Source organism: Gopherus evgoodei, chromosome 1 (genome assembly GCF_007399415.2).
Source record: "Gopherus evgoodei ecotype Sinaloan lineage chromosome 1, rGopEvg1_v1.p, whole genome shotgun sequence".
Classification (NCBI taxonomy): domain Eukaryota; kingdom Metazoa; phylum Chordata; order Testudines; family Testudinidae; genus Gopherus; species Gopherus evgoodei.
Window position 1 is genome coordinate 95,428,508 of NC_044322.1, and position 25,494 is coordinate 95,454,001.

Sequence of the window (25,494 nt, forward strand, 5' to 3'; positions counted from 1 at the left end):
TAAGATATATTGGAATTGGAAAAGATTCAGAAAAGGGCGACAAAAATGATTAGAGGTATAGAATGGCTTCCATATGAGGAGAGATTAATAAGTCTGGGACTTTTCAGCTTGGAAAAGAGCCGACTTAGGGGGGAATATGATAGAAGTCCATAAAACCATGAGTGGTATAGAGAAGTAAATAAGGAAGTGTTATTTACTCCTTCTCATAATACAAGAACAAGGGGACACCAGATGAAATTAAGTAGCAGCAGGTTTAAAACAAACACAAGAAAGTATTTTTTCACGCAACGCACTATCAACGTCTGGAACTCCTTGCCAGAGGGTGTTGTGAAGGCCAATTCTACAACGGGGTTCAAAAGGGAGCTAGATATATACATGGAAGATAGGTCCATCAATGGCTATTAGCCAGGATGGACAGGAACGATGTCTCTAGCCTCTGTTTGCCAGAGGCTGGGATTGGGTGACAGGGCATGGGTAATTTGATGATAATCTGTCTGTTCATTCCCTTTGGGGCACCTGCCATTGGCTACTGTCAGAGGACAGGATACTGGGCTTGATGGACCTTTGGTCTGACCCAGTATGGCTGTTCTTATGTTAATCTCGGTCAACTGTTTCAAAAAATCTGTGAACAAAAGCAGACTAAGCAGTCTGACACAACACACTATAATGATTCCCTTAAAACAATTACGATTTATCAGATCATTAACCTGTGGATACAGTAGTATTAGTATATATAGGGAATGGGACATCACATTATAGTATGTGGATTTGGGGCCAAATTCAGCCATTATCTAAACAGATGTGACACCAATGAAGTTGTGGAGTTACTTTGCATTGTGGAAGCAGAGAAAAAGAAGAGAGGATTTAAGTGTAGCCATTTAACAGCAGAGACAAAGCAACTGTCCTGCTAAGTTTTAGCCTAGTAGAAGCAGGGCCCACATCAGAAGCAAGTGGAAAACAGCAGAATAGTCAGAGTGACCTAGCCTTGAGATAGCGACGTTTTGAGACGAGAAAGTGAGAAAATACTGGAACAGATAGCAAATAGTCTAAATAAAATGTAGATGTTTTTAATTAATGCACATCACAAAGAAGTATAAATGTTTGTGTGATTTTGTTTGTACTTTGGAGAAACTGCGCAGAGATGCTCTCTGCCAGTTGTATTCTTCCCCTGCAATTGCCTGAATAAAGCTGTCTCTGATTTTGTTGCTTCCAACCTGAGAATGGAGTTTTGTTTCTTCCACAGCATATACTAAGGCTGATTTTGGCCTTTTGGTGTTTATCACATACATCAGGGGTAGGCAACCTATGGCATGGGTGCTGAAGGCAGCATGCAAGTTGATTTTTAGTGGTACTCACACTGCCCAGGTCCTGGCCACCAGTCCGAGTGGGCTCTGCATTTTAATTTAATTTTAAATGAAGCTTCTTAAACATTTTAAAAGCCTTATTTACTTTACATACAGCAATAGTTTAGTTATATATTATAGACTTACAGAAAGAGACCTTTTAAAAAAGTTAAAATGTATTACCGGCACGCGAAACCTTAAATTAGAATGAATAAATGAAGATTCGGCACACCACTTCTGAAAGGTTGCCGACCCCGACATACATTGATGCACAGCATTAAAAAAGGATTTTCTTTAAAAGAGAAATATATAATATTCTTGAACACACAGACATTGGATCAATTAGATCTCTAGTATAATTCAATAGTTGAACCAAAAACAAATTTGATCCTTCCTGTGTACATTTTTTCTATGCCATGTTGTTATTCCTATTGTTTTCTTAAAAAGAACAGCCATACTTCCTAAAAACCATTTAACTTTTTGATGAACTTTTAGAGTATTCCCATTAAATTCCTAAGTTTTCCTTTTTGCTTAAGTTACCTTAAAAAGCGTTCATATAAATGGCCTGAAGCAACCGAAAAAATATTTAGAACATTTTTCTTCTCCTTTTCTTCTGTTTGAAGATCTGAAAAACTTAAAAATAAATATCTGTTATAGGCTCTGTAACTAGGGAGAAGGACAAAGACTATAAGCCACCCAAAGAACTACATTAATAGCAGGGTTATATATTGACAGAATTGTAAGTAATGGTTTCTATACAAGCTCAACTCTGCCCCTATCTTTTGCATATGTATTACAATATAGTCTTTAAAATTACATGACCACATTCTATTTTTCCAAAAGTCCCAGTGAATTTTCTATTCACTGCAGAGTGAATGAGACAGAGTGAGTGTGAATGAGTAATATTTGTTTTTATCATTGTTCAGTGAGTGGACCACAGCCTCATTCACTAACCATTATTCATCCAGTTTCCTGGAAGCTCAAATATGCTCTCCATTAAACCTTTTAAAATTTGTATATGTTGTCAAATTACAAGTGAAAATTGCAAACAGAACATTGCCAAGGATAAGATACAAATCTACAGGACTCCCGTCTTATTTTCTATACTACTCTATCCACCATGCACCACATACTTGAAGACAGGAGTGGGGATGTCCTGTAGAAAGTATAGGCTATGATCATATAATTAGTATTATAAGAAATGCTAACAAAAGGGTAAAATTAAGGTTCAAAGATTCATAGAGTTTAAGACTAGAAGGGACCGACAAATTGAGTCTGACCTCCTACATATTACAGGCAGTTACATTTCACTCAGTAGCCCACATAATAAGTGTAACATGTCTGACTAAAACATATCTTCCAGAAAGGCATCTAGTTTTGATTTGAAGACATCAAGAGATGGAGAATCCACCACTTCCCTTCCTAGTTTGCTCCAGGGGTTAATCACTCTAAAATTTCAAATATGAATTTGTCAGTCTTCAGCTTCCAGCCACTGGTTCTTGTTATACTTTTCTTCATCAGATTAAAGAGCTCTTTAGTACCTAGTATTTTCTCTGTATGAAAATACTTATACGCAATAATCAAATCATCTTTCAATCTTCTTTTTGATAAGATACGCAGGTTGAACTCTAAATCTCTCATTAAAAACGCATTTTCTCCAGCATTTGAATCATTTTTTTGGCTCTTTTCTGCACTGTCTCCAATTTGTGCAGTCTAGATGAAAATATCTAAATAGAACTAAAAAGGGAAAAAAAGAGTTATGAAAAACATTATGTAGAATTTAGATCCAAAATGAGCTTTCATCTAAGGAATATGGGAGGGGAAATACCCATGAAAATTTCCCTCTCAGATTTCTGCTGGGAGGAACTTAACCCAATTAACACAACAGAAGGACTCCTCAGTTCCAGATCCCAGCTGCACCCCAGGCTGGAGCAGCTGACAGTAGCTATTACATGGAAATTCCTTCTGAGTCCCTGTGATGTTATATGAATCAAATATGACCACATAAATAATTGTTGCAACCACTGTTATATATTTGCAACAAATCTTATATTAAGTATGTCATGTAAGGTGTCAATGGAAAAATTATGATTGATTATCCTATTTGTACGCATGTATCATTTTTGTGTCGGAAGTTGTGAATATTGACTATATATCTGTGTTTGCTCTTGGGTAATACCCACAAGGTAGTTTACATCTGATCTAGCCAGCACATTGTGAATGGACTATTCAAGCTGATGGCCCACTGATGAACATGTGTCCTGGAAGAAGCTTATCCCCACCTGATGGACATTCCTGTGGATGTTTTAGGCAGAATAATGGGTTCTGGCCCCAGCTATGACACACTGAAGCATGCAAGGGCATGTGACAAGCTCATGTGACACTGGACTCCATCTTGTGACTATACTTTTCCACAAACTGTGCTGGGCGCTTTGCTTGGAACAATGAGTTTCCCTCCACATGGTAGAAGCTATAAAAAGCCCTCGAAACATCTCCATTTTGCCTCTTTCCTGCTCTGATCCCTGGGCTATGGACTTTAACTAACAGGAGCATTACAACCAATGCATTGAGGATCTTCCAATCTTTTGGATGTTACCAGAGAGATTATAAGTCAGCAGTTTATGTCATCACTGCTTCAAACCTGATACAAGAACTCTGCAATTGTTGTACATACTTGATTCCTTTGACCATTTTAACTCTCTCCTCTTTCTTTTCTCTTATAAATAAATCTTTAGATATTAGATACTAAAAGATCGGCAAAAGCATGATTATTGGGTAAGATCTGAGTTATATATAGACCTAGGTATGTGGCTGGTCCTTTGGGATGAGAAGAACCCTTTGGTGGATGAAACTGGTTTTAAATAGCCATTCATCATTAAGTCTAGCATGCCACACATCTCTCCCTTTTATCATGTCCTTTCTTCCCTCTTGGCTTTGCCCCCGCCCCCGCTTAAGAGTTAGGTGAGGATTACCTCACTGTAGTCCCAAACTGACCAAGGGAAGGGGGCTGAGTCCAACAGATCCTTTGTTGCTGCCTAGGCCAGTGTCCTTTGCTCCTGTGAGGCTGGGCTAGATTTGTCTCACACATACCCTGTTGAGGTGTGAACTGACCCTCTTCCCCTGGAGAGTTTTGCCTGGGCCTCTGCTCCTGGAGAGTTTTTGCCTGGGCTTGTTTTAAGCCATGAGGACACATTTTCAGCCTCATAACTACATACATAAAATTTCAACCTATGCTGTTATTATAACAACAATGCTCAGTGCATCATGAGCCTTCGGAAGACACCCAACATGACAAACTTTGCATTGGATACCACACAATCATATTATAAGGATCAACATGGAGGTGCAGGGTGTTCCCCTGAGGTACAGAGTGTCGCAGTGTCCCTATGAGTTCTCCACTTGAGGTGACCCCGAAGCAATAGCAAAAAGAAGAGCAGCTTTGGAGCTGAATCCAATAAAGAAGGACTGTCAAGGCAACAACAGCTTTTGATTTAGAGGCACATACCAGGATACAGTGTTTGAAAAAAACGCATTGATATTCAGGTTGCCACTTTGCAAATTTCAGCAGTTGGCACATTTTTTTAATAGTGCCATGGAGTTAGTTTGGGATCTTGTAGAATGAGCTGTTCAAGGGGCCTGAATATTATCAGCCTGGTAACAAGCCAGAAATCCACTTTGAAAGTCTTTGTGTAGAGATCATGGATCCTTTAGATCTGGTCACAACTGAGATAAACAGTCCCAAAGACTTTCTAAACAGTCCAAATAGAAGGCTAATGCCCTTCTAATATCGGTGTCACATTGGGAGAAAAAGCACAGGAAGGTGGATAACATGGTTAATGTGGAAATCAGAGAATATTTTAGGTACAAACTTGGGACATGGGAATAATGATACCTTATTCTTCAAGAGAACTGCAAATGAGTGAGGGGAAATCAGCCATTAACGATCCTAGTTTCTTGACTACAAAAGCAGAAAAGCTGGCCACTGAGAATGCCATTTTCATAGATAAGTGCAGCAGAGAAGACTTAGCTATTGGCTCAACGTAGGATGAACAAAGACTGAGAATCCCAGCACAGGGGAATGAAAGGCTGTAATATCTGTCAAATTAAAACTCTGACTGAACTCATGAAAAGATCTGACTTCTTTAAATCCAACAAGCAATCAAGAACAGCAAAGAGGGAAGAGTACACCAATTGTGAGATCTCTTCCAGCTTTGAAGATAAGTATTTCAAATAGACATTTTTCTGTGGTTTAGTAGTCTTGTATCTGTCACACAGGAAACCTCTACGCCTGAAAACCATTGAAAACCCAAGCTCTGTCTTGGAGGATGGCCAAGTCCAGATAGCGTTCAACTGGAATCCTGAGACAGTGGGTGGGAAATGGTCAATGCCGCAACACTGCAAATGAAGTGAGGTAAATCAGGTAAAGGTACCAGACTTGCCTTGGACAAGTTGATGCAACTCTAGAATGACTCTAGCTTTGACTTATTTCGTTCAACATCCATTAGAATTAACAGTATCAGAGAATGTGCACAGAGGAAGTCCCTCGTCCAAGAATGAGAAAGGTGTCTTCCAAGGACTGATGATCCAGATGCACCATCAACCTGAAATTCTTGCACTGTTTGTTGGCAGTAGTTGAAAAAAGGTCCATTTTCGGAAACCCACAAAGCCAGGAAAATCTGTTTGAGAATCCAAGGGTCCAGTTCCCATTTGTAATCCTGGGAGAAATGTTTGGTCAGATCATCTGCCATGGTGTTTTGCATGCCTGAGAGGTTAAGAGGCTGAAATGAGAATATGATTGGCTATACATCACTTCCATAGTTTTATTGTTTCAGCACAGAGAGAGAGGAATCTTGCTTCTCCATGATGATTTATGTAGAACATGCACGCTATGTTATCTGGCATAACTTTGCTCAGTTAAGGGAAGAAAGTGGATACAGGTGTTCCTTACTGCTCATAATTCTAGAAGGCTGATGCATAAGAGAGACTCTTGAGGCAATCATTTGCCTTGGATGACGCATCCCCCAAGATGAGCTCTCCACCCCATAAGTAGCAAAGAGTCCTGTGGCACCTTATAGACTAACAGATGTATTGGAGCATGAGCTTTCGTGGGTGAATACTCACTTTGTTGGATGCATGTGATGCATCTGAAGTTGTGACAATAGTAGGAGGAGGCTAGGTAAAAGGAAATCATGCATGAACACTGGAAAGGTCTTTCCACCAGCCATGTGAGTGTATCACCCGATAAGGGACAGATACCAACTTGTCTAGACCATGTTTATTCAGGATACAGACTGTTCTGAGACAATTCTGGAAGCGGCAAAGATGCAGCCTGGTGTGTTGTGTTATGAAAGATGAAAGTACAAGCTGCCATATGACCCAGCAGTTGGAGTCAACTTCTTGTTGTTGTCTGGAGCCTTATTTGAATCTAGGCAATAAGGCTGGTCAGTGTTGTAAATCTGTCCACAGGGTGGTAAGCTCTACAAGTCACAGCATCCAGAGAAGATCCTATGAAGTCTATCTGTTCAATTGGAATCAAAATGGACTTTTTGATACTGAGCTGAAGTTCTAGGCTGCAGATAAGGACATGGCTGCTGTATTACAGAGAGGACTTTGATGTACAACCAGCCCTTTAATAGCCAATTGTTGAGACAGAGGAAGATGATTATTCCCTGCCAACAAAGATAAGAGGCTACTATTACCAGGACTTTGGAAAATACTCCTGGGACAGATGAGAGGCCAAAAGGGAGTACTTGATACATGAAGTGATGCTGGTCATCTTTGAAAAGAAGAAACCTCTTGAGAGAGGGGTGATAGCCATACATGATCTGAAGGTCGAGGATTGCAACCAATCCACAGAATCTAATGATAGAATTATAGCTATGATCCTTGTAACCGGGCGCGACTCACCCCCGCGGCGCCTCCTGCTGGCTGTCCTGGGAATTAGCTCAAATTCCAGCTCGGAGGGCCCTCTGCAGGCTGGTGATCCGCCTTTCGGCTACTGGCCCCGTGTCCCTCCCTGGACCCCGGTGCCCCTTTTATGTGGGGTTCTGCCCCCTGGCAGTAACCCCTTCCTCTTTCTTAGGGGTTTCCCCTCCCTGGGAACCCCCCCACCCTCTATCCCCACTTTGCCTCAGTGTCTTGGCAACTGCCCAGTCATTAGTTAGCCCCACACCCTGGGTCAGACTGCAGTATTAGCCTCTCATCATTGGCAAAGGGGGTTGGACCTGCTGCCTTGGGCTACGCCTGGGTTGCACCCTGCAATGCCCAGTACCTCTTAGCCTTCTGCTAGGCTGCAGCCTGGGGCTTTCCAGGCAGGAGCTCCCCAGCTCCTCTGCCTTTCCCCAGCCCTGCTTCATCCTAGGTACCTTATTTGGTTCCCTGCAGCCAGGCCCTTCTATCTCTGAACGCAGAAAGAGACTGTCTAGGCTCCTGGCTTCTCTGCCCTTATATAAGGGCCTGTGGCTCAGTATGGGGCATGGCCCCAGCTGCTGCCACTTCCCCAATCAGCCCAGCCTAAAAGGCTGCTTTCTCCAGCCCCCAGCCCTTATCCAGGGCTGTTTTAACCCCTTCCGGGCCGGAGCAGAGACCCACTCTGCTACAATCTTGAATATCTGATTTCACTAATGTGTTTTGAAATATGAGATCTAAAACTGATCTTCATCCACCATTCTTTTTCGGAACCAGAAAATACTTGGAATAAAATCCCTTTCCATCTGTGCTGAACTGGAACTACAGCCTCTATGCTTAGAAGAGAGGTAGTCTCCTGTTTCAGCAAATGTTTGTGAGAAGAGTCCCTGAGGAGGGATGGGGACAGGAGTGGGATGAGGTGAAATGGATGGAGTAGCTTGATATTATAATCTTCAAAACCCATTTGTCAGTTGTACTTTATTCCCATGCAGCTCAAAAATGGAAGAGACTGTCTCCAGAGGGAGGGAAGCGAGTAGTGGTACAGCTGAAGATTCCAAAGGTGGGGATGTTCTGGACCTTTGACCACACCATCAGAATTGACATTTAGATGAGTAGGGGGGCTGGGTGATAGCAATGGTTGCAGTAGCAGGCCTTTTCTTTTGATATCTAGGTCTCTTATGTGGTTCAGCCAGTCTATGAATGTCGGAGAACTGGAACAGATGGGATCTCTGTGTTGGGATCTACTAAATTTTTTATTTGCAGGTGTATATATACTGACAGACCTGAGTGTGGCCTTCAAATCCTTTACAGTGTGCATGGATTACTCAGTGGACTCACTGAAAAGTTTCAGTCTGTCAAAAGAAGGTCGTCTCTGATATTTTGGACCTTCCTAGAAAATCTCAACTGCTTCAGCCAAGATGTTCGACTCAGGACAACAGCAGAGATGGAAGGAGCTTCAGTGTCAGCTACCTCTAGAGAGGCTCACAACCGGGTGCCTGCTAAGAGATGACTCAGTTATGAACTCAGCCTGGAACTATTCTTAATGTTCCGGGGGAAGATGATTAATAAAAGTGTTGAGTTTATTGTAGTTGGTGTGCCATCTTTGCCATCAGAGCTGATAATTCACTATTCTAAACTGCAGGGTTACGAAAGAGTAGTTTTTACATCCAGCAAGGCTGAAGGGCTTCTGGTCTTTATCATATGATATGAGTCAGTATGCTGTTAGTATTGCCTACCATGCTTACTAACAGCCTCTACAGCTAAACAGTGGGGAGGAGGATGTGAAAATAAAAACTTATAATTTTTTCTGGAACATAGTACTTTTTATTTGCTTGCATACATTGTAGTTGTATGTGTCAGACTCCAGCCAGTTTTGGCAGGACGCAGTGGAGCCTCATTTACTGGTAAAGCTACACAACCAGAGGGTGTCTGTGGAGGATGTCCAAGAACTTAAGTTGAGACACTTGCATCTTTCCCAGTGGGATCTGAAGCGATTCAGCAATCTCTTTCATCAGCTCCTGAAACTGTTTAAAATAATCAGTGTAAGAGGGCAGAGAAGGTATCATACCTTCATCTGATAGAGATATTAGTTTGTGGTGTCACCTCCTTGCCCATTTTAGTCTATTGCTCCTAAAAAGACTCCTCTTCTGGTTGAGGCTTTTGAGGAGGGAGAGATGGAGCAGGAGACTGCCTTTCATGATGATCCACAAGGAATAGCTAGGAGTCCTTGACATTTGCTGATGACAGGCTACCACAATAACAATACAGCCATTGTGGGGAACCATAAGGTAGTGGGGGACGACTACAGTGCTGCTCATACCAGTGAGAAGGGGCTAAAGATTGCCTTGCCCCGAGGCTTCTTTCTCAGTTAACATGTCCAGAAAGATGTCTCTATGGTGATATGTAGGGAATCCCTGCACAGAGATCTAGGAATCTGAAGAAGTGTCTTCAGTATAGTCTACAGAAGGAGCAGACACCAATGGCAAGAACAGTTGTCCATATAGTGCTGATGGTATCAGAGAAAGGTACGATCTCGGAGACCCTGCAGATCTCATCATAAACAATTGTTTGATAAACATTAAAAAAAAAGGAAACGATTGCATCTCAGACACTGACAAGTCCTTGTAGAATTCAAGCTCCTGTAGTACCGGGTAAATCTCCGCCAGGATTGGATGAGGCTCCAGATTAACTGCTGTCGGTACCGAGGATGTTGACAGTAGTATCTTGTGCAGCCAATGGTCATGGTACTGAGGATGATGACCTCAGAAATACTAATGTTGCAGCCTAGGTCTGCAGAGGTGATAATGAAAGTTACAGATTTTCTAGAGTGTTTAGAGTCTCTGCTGGAGCAGTCATGCTTGGACGGTACCGCAGAAAACTTCAGTACTGAGGTTTGCATGGTATCATGGGTCCTTTGAGGACATCAAGATCTTCGGAGAGCTCCTGGTACCCGAGCGCTTCCTGGAACCTGAAGTCGTCAAAACGGTCATTCTTGATGGTGACCAAACTTTTTTTGAATTAGGCTCTCTAAAAGGAGATCCAGCACTCCCTCCCCATGGGACCTCTACTAGTACCTCTGTGTTCTTACCCCAAAAAGATCTAGGTATGGAGGTTGAAGGGGCACTGTGCTCACTTGGAGGCCAGTGTTCCAGGCCTGTGTCTGTGGGCTATATCTGGGCCTCGATCTGAGGCTGGTCAGAGGGAACGCTCCATTATGAAGAGCCTAAATTTAATCTCTTGTTTTTTTTTTAAATCTGCTTTTAAAAGCTGAGTAGATCTTGCATTTGGCTGGAATGTGGGTGTTTCCCAGATAGTAGATACACCAAGAATGTCCATCGCTCACTGGTATAGATTCTCAGCAGGTAAGGCAGCGCTCGAATCATGGGGATTCTGGTATGCCAGGTTGATGACAACCCCCAAGGAAAACCCTTCAGAAAAGGGGGGCTGATGGGGAAAGGGAATATAAATCAGAAAACCTTCAATTAACTAAAGGAGTATGATTATCAAAAGAACTAAATAAACTGAACTGGAACTAAGATCTTGAGGCTAAGCTAGAGCAAAGCTGAAATGGGCACGCTAGATGCTCCACCTCAGGCTGTCAAGCAGTTGAGAAAAAACCAGGTGAGGTTCACCTGCACATATATCCTTGGTACAGGGCATTAGGCTATCTAGAGCACATGCACGGGGCAAACGGGCACGGCTACTGAAAAATCTCTGATCAAAAGGTACAAGAGGCATATATGCACCTGCAGTGGAGCACCCATAAAGGATGTTACTCAAGAAGAATTATGAGTTACTTATATCCTTATTTTTGGACTTTCCTCCATATTATCCTAGTGATTTCCACTTCCAATTTGAGAAAGGCATACATAATATTATCGAAAAATAACACATTCCTCACAACTGTATCTAAAACATCTAAAATGTATTTTAAAATATCTAAAATATATGCTCTAGGAATTATTTTGGGGAAATTCTATGGCTTGTGTTATACACGAGGTTAGACTAGATGATGACACTGGTCCATTCTGGCCTAAGAATCACTATATAATTGTAAAACAAATCCAAATTATTTAAATTTAGACTTTAATATATACCCGGCAGAAAAAAAAAAGTAGAAACACTGTTTTCACAAATTTTGTCTGCTAACAGACATTATTGCCATAGCATAGTCTGCTTTAGGAATTCAATTTGATATGAGTACCATATTAACAGCTGATTTTTAATTTTTTTTCCCTAACTCCCTGATTCTCATAATAAGATTGAGTCTATGCCATAAGGTGATAAAACGCATATTTGTGGAGCAAGCTGGCTGGAGCATCTGGAAAAGGGAAGAGAGTGATGCACAAGGAAACAAAATAACTAACAAAATATTTACCTCATATCACCAAGAATATTTGTTTCTATGCTCATCTCTCTTGTCTATTTGAATTATAAACTCTTTGGGGTACAGCCTGTCTTTTCTTATGTGTTTGTACAGTCCCTGTCACATTTTGGGAGCTACCACACTAAAAATCATAAACTAATAATTATTATCATAATCATACTGTATTGGCATGATCCAAGTGGAAACAAACTTCAGTTACCTTGTAATGGATTCCCAAGCTCCTTTTTCTTCTGTAACCTCAACACTAAGGAGATCTTCATCAATTTTATCAGGTTTTTTTTGTACCTAGTCATTAAAAAAAGTAGCATTCATGTAATTTGGGAGGTTAGCTAGTAAATACAGTAGCTGTAAAATGGACCTATTGGCCAGATGAACTAATGTCCTAGTTTTCTAATTCAGCAAGTCAATTCTTTAACTGTTTGAAATTACACTGTAATAACATCATTTCATACTATTCAAATGTAAGTATTTTGTACACAATGTAGACTTAATCAGTCCTGTCCACCTGGATCTTGAAAAAAATTTCTATAGTAGCATATATTCTACAATGTTATCTATATAGATTTCTCAGATTCAGTCCTCTTCCTTTCTTAGATATAACAATGAGGAGTCCTTGTAGCACCTTAGAGACTAACAAATTTATTTGGGCATAAGCTTTCATGGGGTATAACCCACTTCATCAGATGCATCAGTTTCAACGAGAAACTGCAGAACTGGAATTAATTTGCAAACTTGACACCATCAAATTAGGCCTAAATAAAGACTGAGAGTGGCTGGGTCACTACAAAAAATAATTTTCCCTCTGTTGATACTCAAACCTTCTTGTCAACTGTTGGGAATGGGCCACATTCACTATGACTGAATTGGTCTTGTTAGCACTACAAATGTTTCTACTGACAGAGACTAACATGGCTACCCCTCTGAAACCTCTCTTAGATACGTGACCCATCCTTTCCATGTACTTTGTAAAATTTGCTCCAGGCATGCCAGAGAATAGTAACTGATTATGCAAGATCATCTGGGGATTCACATCCTCAAATCAAAGAGAAGGCTTAAGCACTCTGTGTTTGTATATGTAAAGAGTAACTAATAATACACAAAGCTAGTGATTCAGTGAATCACAAGCTCCCTCCTTGTCTCCCCCTTGCTTTGGAGAAGGAGAAAACTGTGACAGATTTGTACCTGTCATAGAGTACGCCCCTCAACACACCTTATACTCCCTTTACTCTCTTATGCCAAAGTCCAAGACTGGCCATGCCATTTAATTGAATTTGCTAGATGGCCTCACTCTCTGAACTTACAGGCATAACATATCTGCAATCCACATAAGTTTTTCAAACACTAAAAGTGTCTGAATGTATGTAATTCTATCCAAATTAATTTAGACTTTTTTTGTATTGTCAAGCTAGTTATTAGCTTTGTGACAGTACTGAATCAGTAAAAACCTGTGGCTTTTTAGTTTCTTCACAGCACGTCTCTGAAGATATATCGTAGGTCTGATTTATTATAGCCAAGACTGCAACCTAATTTAAATTAGATACTATCTGTCACGTTTGATACAAGTCTACTTATTTAAATTACTTGGTTACAACAGATAAGGGGACACTAACTTTCCAACCATATCATTTACCCAATTTTGACCCAGGTTGTGTGCAGAGAGATCTGCATGGTACAGGGTGGGGTCAGTTGCCTCTATGGCATTTTATCCCATTTCCCTCAGATCCTGGAACCTTACATCCATGGGACTGGGCAGGAGACCCAGAGGAAACATGTATTGTTGCCTCTGCCCTGTAGCTCTGTACCTTTCTCAGACTGAAAGTCCAAAACTGGGACACACTGTATGAAGAAGACTCAAAAGGAGAAACTAAAAAAATAATAATGCCAGAAACGTGGGATTCCTTACTCCTTAACAATAGGTAACTCTTCACACAATCTCACTTTCATTATTCTTTATTTCTGATGTAATTTGCAACTATAGAAGCAAAGGGACACCACATTTTTATGGAATGCAGGTAATTCTGGGACTATCCTTCAAAAAGTTGAAAGGCATGCCCATGGGAAATGCAGATAAAATTAAAAGAAACAGCATCAGAGATGGAAAAATACTGTGGCAACTCCGACAGAGCAAAGATGTTGGAAATGATAAGGGGGTTGGGGTGAAGGAGCGGCAGAGCTGGTGCAGGTGTCTCTGGTTTCCAGTTGACTGTAAGGGATCTGTGGGTTGTAGGAGCTAAGCCCTCTTGTTTCTTTCACCAGGGGAGACCAGTCTTGCATCTTCAGAGATGAAAGAATTCATAGGAAATTATGTAAGGGAAAACTCAATCTTTCCAGTCACCTACACAGGATTTTTCTGTGTAAGGGACAACCTGGGACTTAGCATTTATTATAAAATTATAATATTCATTCTATTTTGCAGATTTAGTTATCAAAAATTGAATAGTATAATCTGACCATAGGGAAATAAAAACAACCCAGGAAACTACAGACCAGTTAGTTTAACTTCTGTGCCAGGGAAGATAATGGAGCAGGTAATTAAAGAAATCATCTGCAAACACTTGGAAGGTGGTAAGGTGATAGGGAATAGCCAGCATGGATTTGTAAAGAACAAATTGTGTCAAACTAACCTGATAGTGTTCTTTGATAGGATAACGAGCCTTGTGGATAAGGGAGAAGCGGTGGATGTGATATACCTAGACTTTAGTAAGGCATTTGATACGGTCTCGCATGATATTCTTATAGATAAACTAGGAAAGTACAATTTAGATGAGGTTACTATAAGGTGGGTGCATAACTGGCTGGATAACCGTACTCAGAGAGTAGTTGTTAATGGCTCCCAATCCTGCTGGAAAGGTATAACAAGTGGGGGTTTGCAGGGGTCTGTTCTGGGACCTGTTCTGTTCAATATCTTCATCAACGATTTAGATATTGGCATAGAAAGTATGCTTATTAAGTTTGCAGACGATACCAAACTGGGAGGGATTGCAACTGCTTTGGAGGACAGGGTCAAAATTCAAACCGATCTGGACAAATTGGAGAAATGGTCTGAGGTAAACAGGATGAAGTTCAATAAAGATAAATGCAAAGTGCTCCACTTAGGAAGGAACAATCAGTTTCACACATACAGAATGGGAAGAGACTGTCTAGGAAGGAGTATGGCAGAAAGAGATCTAGGGGTCATAGCAGACCACAAGCTTAATATGAGTCAACAGTGTGATACTGTTGCAAAAAAAGCAAACGTGATTCTGGGATGCATTAACAGGTGTGTTGTAAACAAGACACGAGAAGTCATTCCTCCGCTTTACTCTGCGCTGGTCAGGCCTCAGCTGGAGTATTGTGTCCAGTTCTGGGCACCGCATTTCAAGAAAGATGTGGAGAAATTGGAGAGAGTCCAGAGAAGAGCAACAAGAATGATTAAAGGTCTTGAGAACATGACCTATGAAGGAAGGCTGAAGGAATTGGGTTTGTTTAGTTTGGAAAAGAGAAGACAGAGGGGACATGATAGCAGTTTTCAGGTATCTAAAAGGGTGTCATCAGGAGGAGGGAGAAAACTTGTTCACCTTAGCCTCCAATGATAGAACAAGAAGCAATGGGCTTAAACTGCAGCAAGGGAGATTTAGGTTGGACATTAGGAAAAAGTTCCTAACTGTCAGGGTAGTTAAACACTGGAATAGATTGCCTAGGGAAGTTGTGGAATCTCCATCTCTGGAGATATTTAAGAGTAGGTTAGATAAATGTCTATTAGGGATGGTCTAGACAATATTTGGTCCTGCCATGAGGGCAGGGGACTGGACTCGATGACCTCTCGAGGTCCCTTCCAGTCCTGGAGTCTATGACTTTCATCTTACTGTTAAACATAACCCAAGGCACCTGAGCATTATTAATATGTTTAAAGAAATGATGCATACACAAAATTATCTGCTTACATACTTTGACTTTGAGAATTCTGCTCCTGAAGTTGTTTAATACCACAACAACATCTTCCAGGTGGACTGGAGAATCTGCTCCTTCATGGCTATGAGGAAAACAACAACAGATATACAAATGTATACACTCCTTAAAATGTTACATATATTGAGTTTTATTTTTATTGTAGAACTGTTTACATTTGCTGAAGCTAAAAATGTCTGTGCACTAGTTTTCTGATGTTGGAACCTTTCTCAATTTTTCTTCTTCACGGTGCTTAACAGGAGTCTCCATACAGTTATAGTAAAATGAATGACAGGTTCTTTCACAATAATTGTGCATCATCACTGCACAACACAAGAGTGTCCTCATGACGACGTAAGACTTTGCATTTTCAAAAATCAACATTTTCTTTGGAAAGAAAACTGTAAAATGACATATCTTGCCAAACTGAATACCTGAATGTTGAATTTTTATTCCTTTGACTACTATAGAAAAACCCTACAAGTTACACTACTCGAAGATTCTTCAGTCACATTACATAAATGGGGATATTTATTGAGGTTTAAAGGAATTTCCAGTTTTATTAAGTACTAGGATTAAATATATGATGAAAAATATTAAAAACAATTTTTTGTTATGTTCGGGACTAGTATCGCTGCTTCTTATTAAATGTTGCTCAACACTTCCCTGTAATGGGGCGCACAAGAAATGGTTACTCACCTTGTGCAGTAATGGCAGTTCTTCAAGATGTGTCCCTCTATGGGTGCTCAACTATAAGTGCACTTGAGCCCTGTGCACCTTTGATGAGAGATTTTTCATAGTGACATCCATTTGGCCCGCACATGCATGTTACTCCACTTTGTGCTCCATGCAGTTACTATATAGCACTGTACAGACTAACTGTCCTCAGTTCCTTCTCTACTGCAAAGTCCCATGACAGGGAACTCTGAAGCAGAGGGGAGGAAGGTGGGTAATGGAGCACCCACAGGGACACATATCTTGAACTTCAGTTACCGCACAGAGTGAAAAGAACAGGAGTACTTGTGAAGGTATACCTTCAAATCAGCGGCACTGCTATGGGTACCTGCATGGGCCCACCGTATGCCAACATTTTTATGGCTGACTTAGAACAACGCTTCCTCAGCTCTCATCCCCTGATGCCCCTACTCTATTTGTACTACACTGATGACATCTTCATTATCTGGACCCATGGAAAAGAAGCCCTTGAGGAATTCCACCATGATTTCAAAAATTTCCAACCCACCATCAACCTCAGCCTGGACCAGTCCACACAAGAGATCCACTTCCTGGACACTACAGTACTAATAAGCAATGGTCACATAAACACCACCTTATACTGGAAACCTACTGACCACTATACTTACCTACATGCCTCTAGCTTTCATTCAGATCACACCACTCGATCCATTGTCTACAGCCAAGCTCTATGATACAATCACATGTGCTCCAACCCCTCAGACAGAGACAAACATCTACAAGATCTCTATCAAGCATTCTTACAACTACAATACCCACCTGCTGAAGCGAAGAAACAGACTGACAGAGCCAGAAGAATATCCAGAAATCACCTACTACAGGACAGGCGCAACAAAGAAAGTAACAGAATTCAATTAACCATCACTTTCAGCCCCCAACTAAAACCTCTCCAGCACATCATCAAGGATCTACAACCTATCCTGAAGGACAATCCGTCACTCTCACAGATCTTGGAAGACAGGCCAGTCCTTGCTTACAGACAGCCCCCAAACCTGAAGCAAATACTCACCAGCAACCACACACCACACAGCAAAAACACTAACCCAGGAACCTATCCTTGCAACAAAGCCGATGCCAACTCTGTCCACATATCTATTCAGGGGACAACATCATAGGACCTAATCACATCAGCCACACTATCAGAGGCTCGTTCACCTGCACATCTACCAATGTGATATATCCCATCGTGTCCCAGCAATGCCCCTCTGCCATGTACATTGGCCAAACAAGATAGTTTCTATGTAAAAGAATAAATGGACACAAATCAGATGTCAAGAATTATAACATTAAAAAACCAGTTGGAGAACACTCCAATCTCCCATGTCACTCGATTACAGATCTAAAAGTTGAATTATTACAACAAAAAAACTTCCAATGAGAGACTGCTGAATTGGAATTAATTTGCAAATTGGACATCATTAAATTAGGCTTGAATAAAGACTGGGAGTGGATGGGTCATTACACAAAGTAAAACTATTTCCCCATGTTTATTTCCCCCCCACGGTTCCTCACACCTTCTTGTCAACTGCTGGAAATGGGCCATTTTGATTATCACTACACAAAGTTTTTCTTCTCTCCTATTGGTAATAGCTCACCTTAACTGATCACTCTCATTAGAGTGTGTATGGTAACACCCATTGTTTCATGTTCTCTCTCTATATATATATCTATAACTTCCTACTGTATTTTCCACGGCATGCATCCAATAGAGTGGGTTTTAGCCCACGAAAGCTTATGCTCAAATAAATTTATCAGTCTCTAAGGTGCCACAAGTACTCCTGTTCTTTTTGCAGATACAGACTAACACAGCTGCTACTCTGAAATCTGCACAGAGTAACCATTTCTTCTTCGAGTAGCGTTCTTATGTGTGATTACTGAGCAGTTTCCCTTTAAAGAGGAGGGGGCTTTGCAGTCTATTCCAGTATGGAGGAAAGTACCAGCTGAGCCAAACACCGTATTGGAAGCAGAGTCACAGATTATTGCACAGTGTTTGGCGAACGTATGCTTAGAAGCCCAAGTTGCAGCTTTACATATTTCAATGATAGGAACATTTTTAAGAAAGATTGCACAGGTGTTAAACAGATTTCAAGAGTATTCTTGTATGTCAGTAGATGCTTCGAGATGACGATACTTGTATCAGTTACTAATACTGTCAGTTATCCACCTAGAAAGCCTCTGTTTAGAGATTGCAAGTCCTTTTGTTCTATCTGTGATCAAAACAATCTGGAAGACTTACTGAAAGGTTTAGTCTCATCTAGTTAGAGGCCAGGGCTCCCCTGATATCAAGCATGTTGAACAATGCCTTGCTCTTATCTCAGTGAGGTTTAGGTTGAAAAGTGGGGAGGTGAATGAGCTGATTAATATGGAAATGAGAAACTGCTTTTGGAAAAAAACTCAGGGTGTGGACATCATGTAACCTTGTCTCTGAAAAATACTGTAAATGTGGGATTGACATAAGAAAAGCTATTTCTATCACTTATTGAGCCAATAAGATGGCAACCAAAAATGCCGTTTTCATAGATAAATGGAGGAGTGAGCAGGCAGCCATAGGTTCAAGCAGTGGTCTTGTAAGGCATGTAAGAATCAAACTGAGGTCCCAAACCAGAGTAGGGCTTTTAACTGGCTGAAAAAGGTTGACCAGGCCTTGGAGGAATCTCATTGTTGTTGGACTGGCAAATATGGAGTAGACCTCTATTGGAGGGTGGAAGGCTGTGATGGCTGCCAGATGAACTCTAATGGAGCTAAGCAATAACCTGAGGTCTGTAGTTCTAGAATGTACTCCGGTATTTCTGGCAGCAATGAGGTGGTTGATGCAATGTGTTTGAGATCACACTAGCAGGCAAATCTTATTTATTTCCGTAAATAAGTGCAGCAGGTAGACTGTTTCCAACAGTGTGGTAACACCCTTTTTACTTGCTGTGAAAAGGCCATTTGTATGCCTATGAACCATCAAGCAGCCATGTTTTGAATTGAAGAATTCTGAGATTGGGGTAAAGGATCTTCCTGCTCTCCTGAGAGAGGAGTGTGAGGACAGTGACCAGGAAGAACACAGCCAGCTGTATTAAGTAAGGAAACTATGTTTGTCTGGGCCATGTCGGAACAATCAGAGTAACTCTGGCCTTGTCCTGTCTTATTTCGAGTAGGACTTTGGCTATCAGAAGAGTAAGGGGGAATGCAAACAGAACACCCGGTGACCACTGGAAGTGAAAGACATCCCCAGGGATTGGTAACCCAGACTTGCTCTGGAGCAAAATTGGGCACATTTCCTGTTTATCACCATAGCAAAGAAGTCTATCTGAGGAGTGCCTCATTGTCAGATTACACGGTGAAGTATGGTGGAATCTATCTCCCACTGATGGTCATGAGAGAAGTGCCAGCTGAGTTTGTTCACAGTCACATTCTGAACTCCTGAAAGGTAAGCTGCGGTGGCAACATGTGATTGTGTATGCTCCAACTCCAAAGATTTATCACCTCAACATAGATGGAGGGGGACTCTTGCTCCCCCTTACCAGTTTCTAGAAGACATGTGTGACATGTTGTCCATCATGACCTTTATGTGTTTCTCTCTGATTAGTGGCAGAAACTGGAGACACGTGTATGTGACAGCTCTGAGTTCCAAGAGGTTGATGTGCAGAGTGGTTTCTTGGGCTGTCCACCTGCCCTGAGCAGCATGGCTGTCTAGATGCAAACCTCATCAACAGGGAAGCATTTGTTGTTATGACAGTCACTGTAGGAGGGCAGGTGAAGGGAAGTCTAGGAGGTTATTGCTGTCCAATAGTAGGCCAGTTCCCTGGTGGCCTATGGGCCCTCACTACTCCAGGTCCCAGCCCAGGGACCCTAAGAATAACCGCCAGGTGTCAACATCTCCCTTTAACTAAACTGCTTTCGGTTCCCTGGGCAACTTCCTTGCAGCCCCATCCTTTACCAAAGCTTCACTGTACCTCAGGTCTCATCTCAGTTCAGCAGCAGCCAGCCAAGAGCTCTTCCTCACCGTTCCAGACCCTGGCAGCACTGAGCTGTCCACGGTTCTGCAGTTCCCTTTGGCCAGCCATGAGCATCATCTGCACTCCTCTGGCTCAAGTAAGGAACTGTATTTGGCTCTGCAGCTCCTATTATATGGCCCTCCTAGGCCTTGATTGGCTGCTCCCTGAAGCCTCTCTGATTGGCTGATTCCTCTGCAGTGACTCTCAGCTGCTTGGAAGACTCCTACTACTCCTTTCCTGGGACAGATGTGGCAGGACACTGAGGCCTTTGGGCCTAGTCCTCCCCATCACAGAAGACAAAAGAGGTGGCCTGAAATTCAAGTAAATTGATGCTCTGACTCTGGAAGAGACTAAGTCCACTGATTCAAGAGGCAGACCAGGTGGGTGCCTGATCCAAAGAGTATGGCCTCTGTTGTCAGAGAAAAGGTGGAATATGAAAGATACTCATTTTGATCTGGAACAAATGGAGTGATCATGTAAAGAAAAGGGAGGGTTAGGGGAGAAAGGTTCATGTACTTCTCCAGATTCCAAAGTATTCTAAAGGATAGCAGCACTCCACTCACAGGACAAGGAATCAACAATCCGATGAATCATTACCACTGTGTTCTAGTCTTGATAATTGCCATACTGGCCCTCAAATGGCCCCTCCCTTATCGCCCACCAAGAATTCTTTGGTTTTCTGACACTTGTGCATTAGATGAAGAGAGGGGTATGGAAATCTGAGCACCAATGGCAGAAAGGAAGGCTGAAAAGACAGGATAAAGCTCAAAGACCTTTTTAAAACCTGTACTGAAGCTGTATTATAAGCCAAGATGAAAACAGCTTCAGTAACTATGATAGATGATCTCATGTCATTGATTGAAGGAGGGCAGACATCTAATCTTCGTTTTACTAGACTTCTCTACGCATTCACCACTGTGGACCATGAGATACTGCTGTCTTGCTTAAAAGATGTGGAAGGGGCCCAGGGAAATGTGCTAAATGGTTTCAGTCCCTCCTGGAGGGACAGAGCCAAAGGCTAGTGGTGGGAGATTGCATCTCTGCTCCAGTCTCCTCACCACAAGGATCAATTTTCTCTCGTCCTATTCAACATTCATATGCAGCCTCTAGAAGGAATAGTAAAATGACATGGACTGAAGTACCATCAATATGTCAATGACCCCATTCTAGTTATCTGTCAGTACATAACCCTATATCACCACCAAGATGGCCCACTTCATGGATGAAGAATAGTTGGTTGAAGCTGAACAGGTGATTTAGGTAGGGATAAGGATAACACTTTGAAGAATTTACAGCCATGGTGCAGTCTCCTCTATTTGAAGACATACACTTGCAATTGGGCAGTTCAATCTGTACCTTAGGAAGGCTTACTCATCAGCATCCATGAGTAATGCTTTCTAGCTCTGGTTGGCTTGGAGACTGTCCTATTCTGGTAGATAATGACCTGAATTTATTATTGTGGTGCCCAGGAGTCCCAGTCCCTCACTGGACCAAGACCCCATTGTGCTAGGTGCTGTATAAACCCAGAACAAAAAGATAGTCCCTGCCCCCCAAAATTTACATACGTGCCTGTCTCACTTCTGGATTGGAAGACTACAGCAATGCAATATATTTGAGCATGAAGCCATCAACCCTTAAGAAATTCCACCTAAGACAAAATGGAGCAGTGAAATTCTCAGCAACAAACGCTACCACAAACACATCAAATCTATTCTCTGCTCTCTGCACTGGATTCCCATACATACCTGTTGACTGGGTAAGCTCTTTTTCCTTAACAAAATCTCTTTTTAAATGATACTTGCAAAACTTAAAAAAAGAATTTTCAGCATTTCTGGTTCATGCTACTGCTCAGTAAAGAAAAGAAAAAACAGTCTCAGACTTAAATCACAGTACATCATATGTAGATTAGGCACCTAAGCATATTGCAAACACTTACTGAAAATACAGAGGATGACAAAGAAAAAGAGCCAGCTAGTAAAAACATGCTAAAAGAAATCAGTCCTTCCAGACAAGGTAAACAATAAGCTTCAGTGACTCCACTGGATGAGATGTTAGAATGATGATACATGAAAAAAAATTAATGAAGAGAACAAAACACCAAATCAGTCTGAAATGAAGACACAAAGTATCTTCATCCCCTCAGTGTCTATCACTGCTTGGAACACAGTCCCGATTAAAAACTGAAGATGTAAGCAGATTTACTAAAAACAAACATGATATTGCAACATACATGTTTCTGGCATGCCAGCCAGGAAGAGAAAACTGGGACTTGTAGCATTTATGGAAAAGATATTATCCAAGTTCCTTAATATAGAGATTTAGTATAATGACACTGAAATATTATCATGAATACAAGAACGTGGGCTGGCTTGATTATCCTCACTCCCTATTTTCTCTCCACTAGTTCCCAATTAACTAATGAAATTCAGGATCAGCCTAATGACAATTTTATGTCTTTGCAAAATATTACCTCATCCTCCCCACTCTATGTGGCTAAGGTAGTTTGCCCTACTTTTTGGAAAAACCATTTGCATGAAGAGAGACTTTCACTGATACTCAACCTTTTAAATTTCACCCATTCACACCTTTTTCTCCACTGCATTCACTGATCAGTATTATCATCATTGCTAGCTTTTTGTTCTTATTTGTGTATTGTTTTTGCTTGTTTTCCTTCAGTAAATTCCATATTTTTGCAAAGACTGTGGTACTTTTTTTTTTTACAAAATATGTTTGTGATCGTAATTTACAACTGTGTTTGCTCAAAAATTAGGTTACTACTTACCCAAATATGTGGTAGATGTCTTCCGATTTTCCTTTGCGTAATCTCAGTGTCCATGCACCTGGATTTGCTTTCAACTGAAAATATCCCTGTGAGCAAAGAGAAAAAGTAGCACAGTCTGGTATAATCAAAACTTTGGAAATGACCACATTCACATGTAAACACTGATTCTCCAGCGTTCAGCACTGTCTGTCATCAAGGCTACTACACATTGTCAGCTGCAATTCTAGCCCTGAAATTAGTACTACGGTAATGCAGTCAAGTGCCTTCTCTCCTCTATATTCACATCCACAGGCTCTTAGTGATAAAGAGATTTGTTCCTACCTGAATATGGAGTTTATATAAAGAATCTTCTTTTTTCCTTTATGCTGCTTTTTCTGGTGAGGGTCGTTGTGGCAGCAGAGAGGGTAGGGAGGACCAGATCTTCTTTTCCTCTGCAAGAGGTTCCAGGTCCTCCTGGGGGATTCCCCGGCACTCTCAGGCCAGCTGGGAGATATATCATCTCCAGCATGTCCCGGGTCAGCCACAGGGCCTCAGCCCCATGGAACGTGCCCAGTAGAGTTCCAATGGGGAAGCCTCCTAGAGGACATTCTTATCAGATGCCTGAACCAACATAAATGGCTCCTCTCGATCCGGAGGAGCAGCGATTCTACTCCGAGGCCCTCCCAAATAGCCAAACTCCTCACCCTGTCTTGGAGAGTATGCCCAGCCATCCTGCGGAGAAACCTCATTTCCACTGCTTGTCCCCACGATCTTGTCTTTGTGGTCATTACCTAAGGTCATGGCCATAGGTGTGGATGGGGACGTAGAGCAACTTGTAAACCCCATCCTAGAACTCCCACTTCACCACCATGGATCGGAACAGCCCCCACATCACCGCCACACCAATCCACCGGTTGATCTCACGCTCCCACTTGCCATCACTCCTGAAGAAGACAAATAGGTACTTAAACTCATCCACTAAGGGCAGCTACTCCCCTCTCACCTGTCAAGAGCAGTCCATTTTCTTCCGAGAAAGGACCATGACCTGATTTGGAGGTGCTGATTCTCATCCCAGCCACTTCACACTCAGCAGCAAAATATTCAAATGGGTGTCGGAGATTGCAGTGTGAAGAAGCAAGAAGGACATCATCATCTGCAAACTGCTGAGATGCCACCTCCAAGTCCCCATACCAGATGCACTCCACAGCTCAACTGCACCTTGATATACTGTCCATGAAAATCATGAACAGGAGTGGGGACGAGACCCACCCTTGGCAGAGTCCAACGCCCCCCTTGAGCGAACTCGACTTAATGCCAAGAATACGAATGCAACTCTCATTCCAAGAACAGAGGGACTGGATAGCATGCAAAAGTGGCACCGGCACCTCATACTCCCACGGCACTTCCCACAAGACATCTTGGGGAACAGAGTCATATTCCATCTCCAGGACTACAAAATAAAGGTAAACCAGATTAGCAAATTCCCACAACCCCGTGAGTATCTATGAGAGAGCAAAGAGCTGATCCGTTGTTCCATGGCTGGGACGGAATCCACACTGTTCCTCCTGAATCTGAGGTTCTACTAATGGGCATAACTTTCTCTCCAGCATAGGCTTGGTATAGGCTTTGCTGGGGAGGCTGAGGAGTGTGATCCCTCTATAGTTGGAACACACCCTCTGGTCTCCTTTCTTAAAGATTGGGACCACCACCCTGGTCTTCCAGTCCAGAGGTACTGCACCGATGTTCCATGCACACTGAAGAGGCATGACGCCCCCAACATTAGCCAGTGCTTTCAACATCTCTGGATGAATCTCATCCACACTTGCTGCCTTACCACTATGAAAGCACTTTACTGCCTTATCGACCTCAACATCCGAAATAGATCTGATCTCACTGGAGGTTTCTGGCACTGTCTCCCGGAAGGGGGACATGTCCACTGGGTTGAGGAGTTCCTTGAAGTGCTCCCTCCAGCTCTCAACAATCTCCTCAGTTGAAGTCAGCATTTCACCACCCTTGCTGAGTATAGCCTGGGCAACGTCCTACTGATCCCTCTTAAGGCAACGAATGGTTTGCCAGAAAACCTTTGAGGCTGTCCAGCAGTCATTCTCCGTGGTTTCTCCAAACTCCTCCCAAGCCTGGGTTTTTGCTTCAACAAGCGCCACAGCCACAGTCCTCTTACCAGTTGGTACCTCTCAGCTGTATCAGGAGTCCGGTTTGTGAGCATTGCTCAGAAGGCTCCTTCTTCGACTTGACAGTTTCCCTCACCGCTGGAGTCTACTAGCAGGTCACCACCATGACAGGCACCTGCCTTTTTGTGGCTGCCTCTACATTGAGGCCTGAATAATGGTTCACTTGGACTCAATGTTCAAGACCTCACCCAGAATGCAGAAGTTCCTCTGGAGGTGGGAATTGAAGTCTTTCTGCACAGGG

General features: G+C 42.1%; 1 protein-coding gene across 2 annotated transcripts in view; it reads right to left on the reverse strand.

The window, feature by feature from the left end:
- UGGT2 (UDP-glucose glycoprotein glucosyltransferase 2) overlaps window positions 1-25,494 on the reverse strand; it is a 292,503-nt gene that overhangs the window by 36,542 nt on the left and 230,467 nt on the right. For both annotated transcript variants that reach the window (XM_030567566.1, XM_030567556.1), the window contains 4 exons: window positions 23,086-23,171; window positions 15,565-15,649; window positions 11,837-11,922; window positions 1,884-1,976 (listed from right to left, as the gene is read on the reverse strand). In XM_030567566.1, the coding sequence (XP_030423426.1) occupies window positions 1,884-1,976; window positions 11,837-11,922; window positions 15,565-15,649; window positions 23,086-23,171 (350 nt within the window). The remainder of the gene's footprint in view (window positions 1-1,883; window positions 1,977-11,836; window positions 11,923-15,564; window positions 15,650-23,085; window positions 23,172-25,494) is intronic.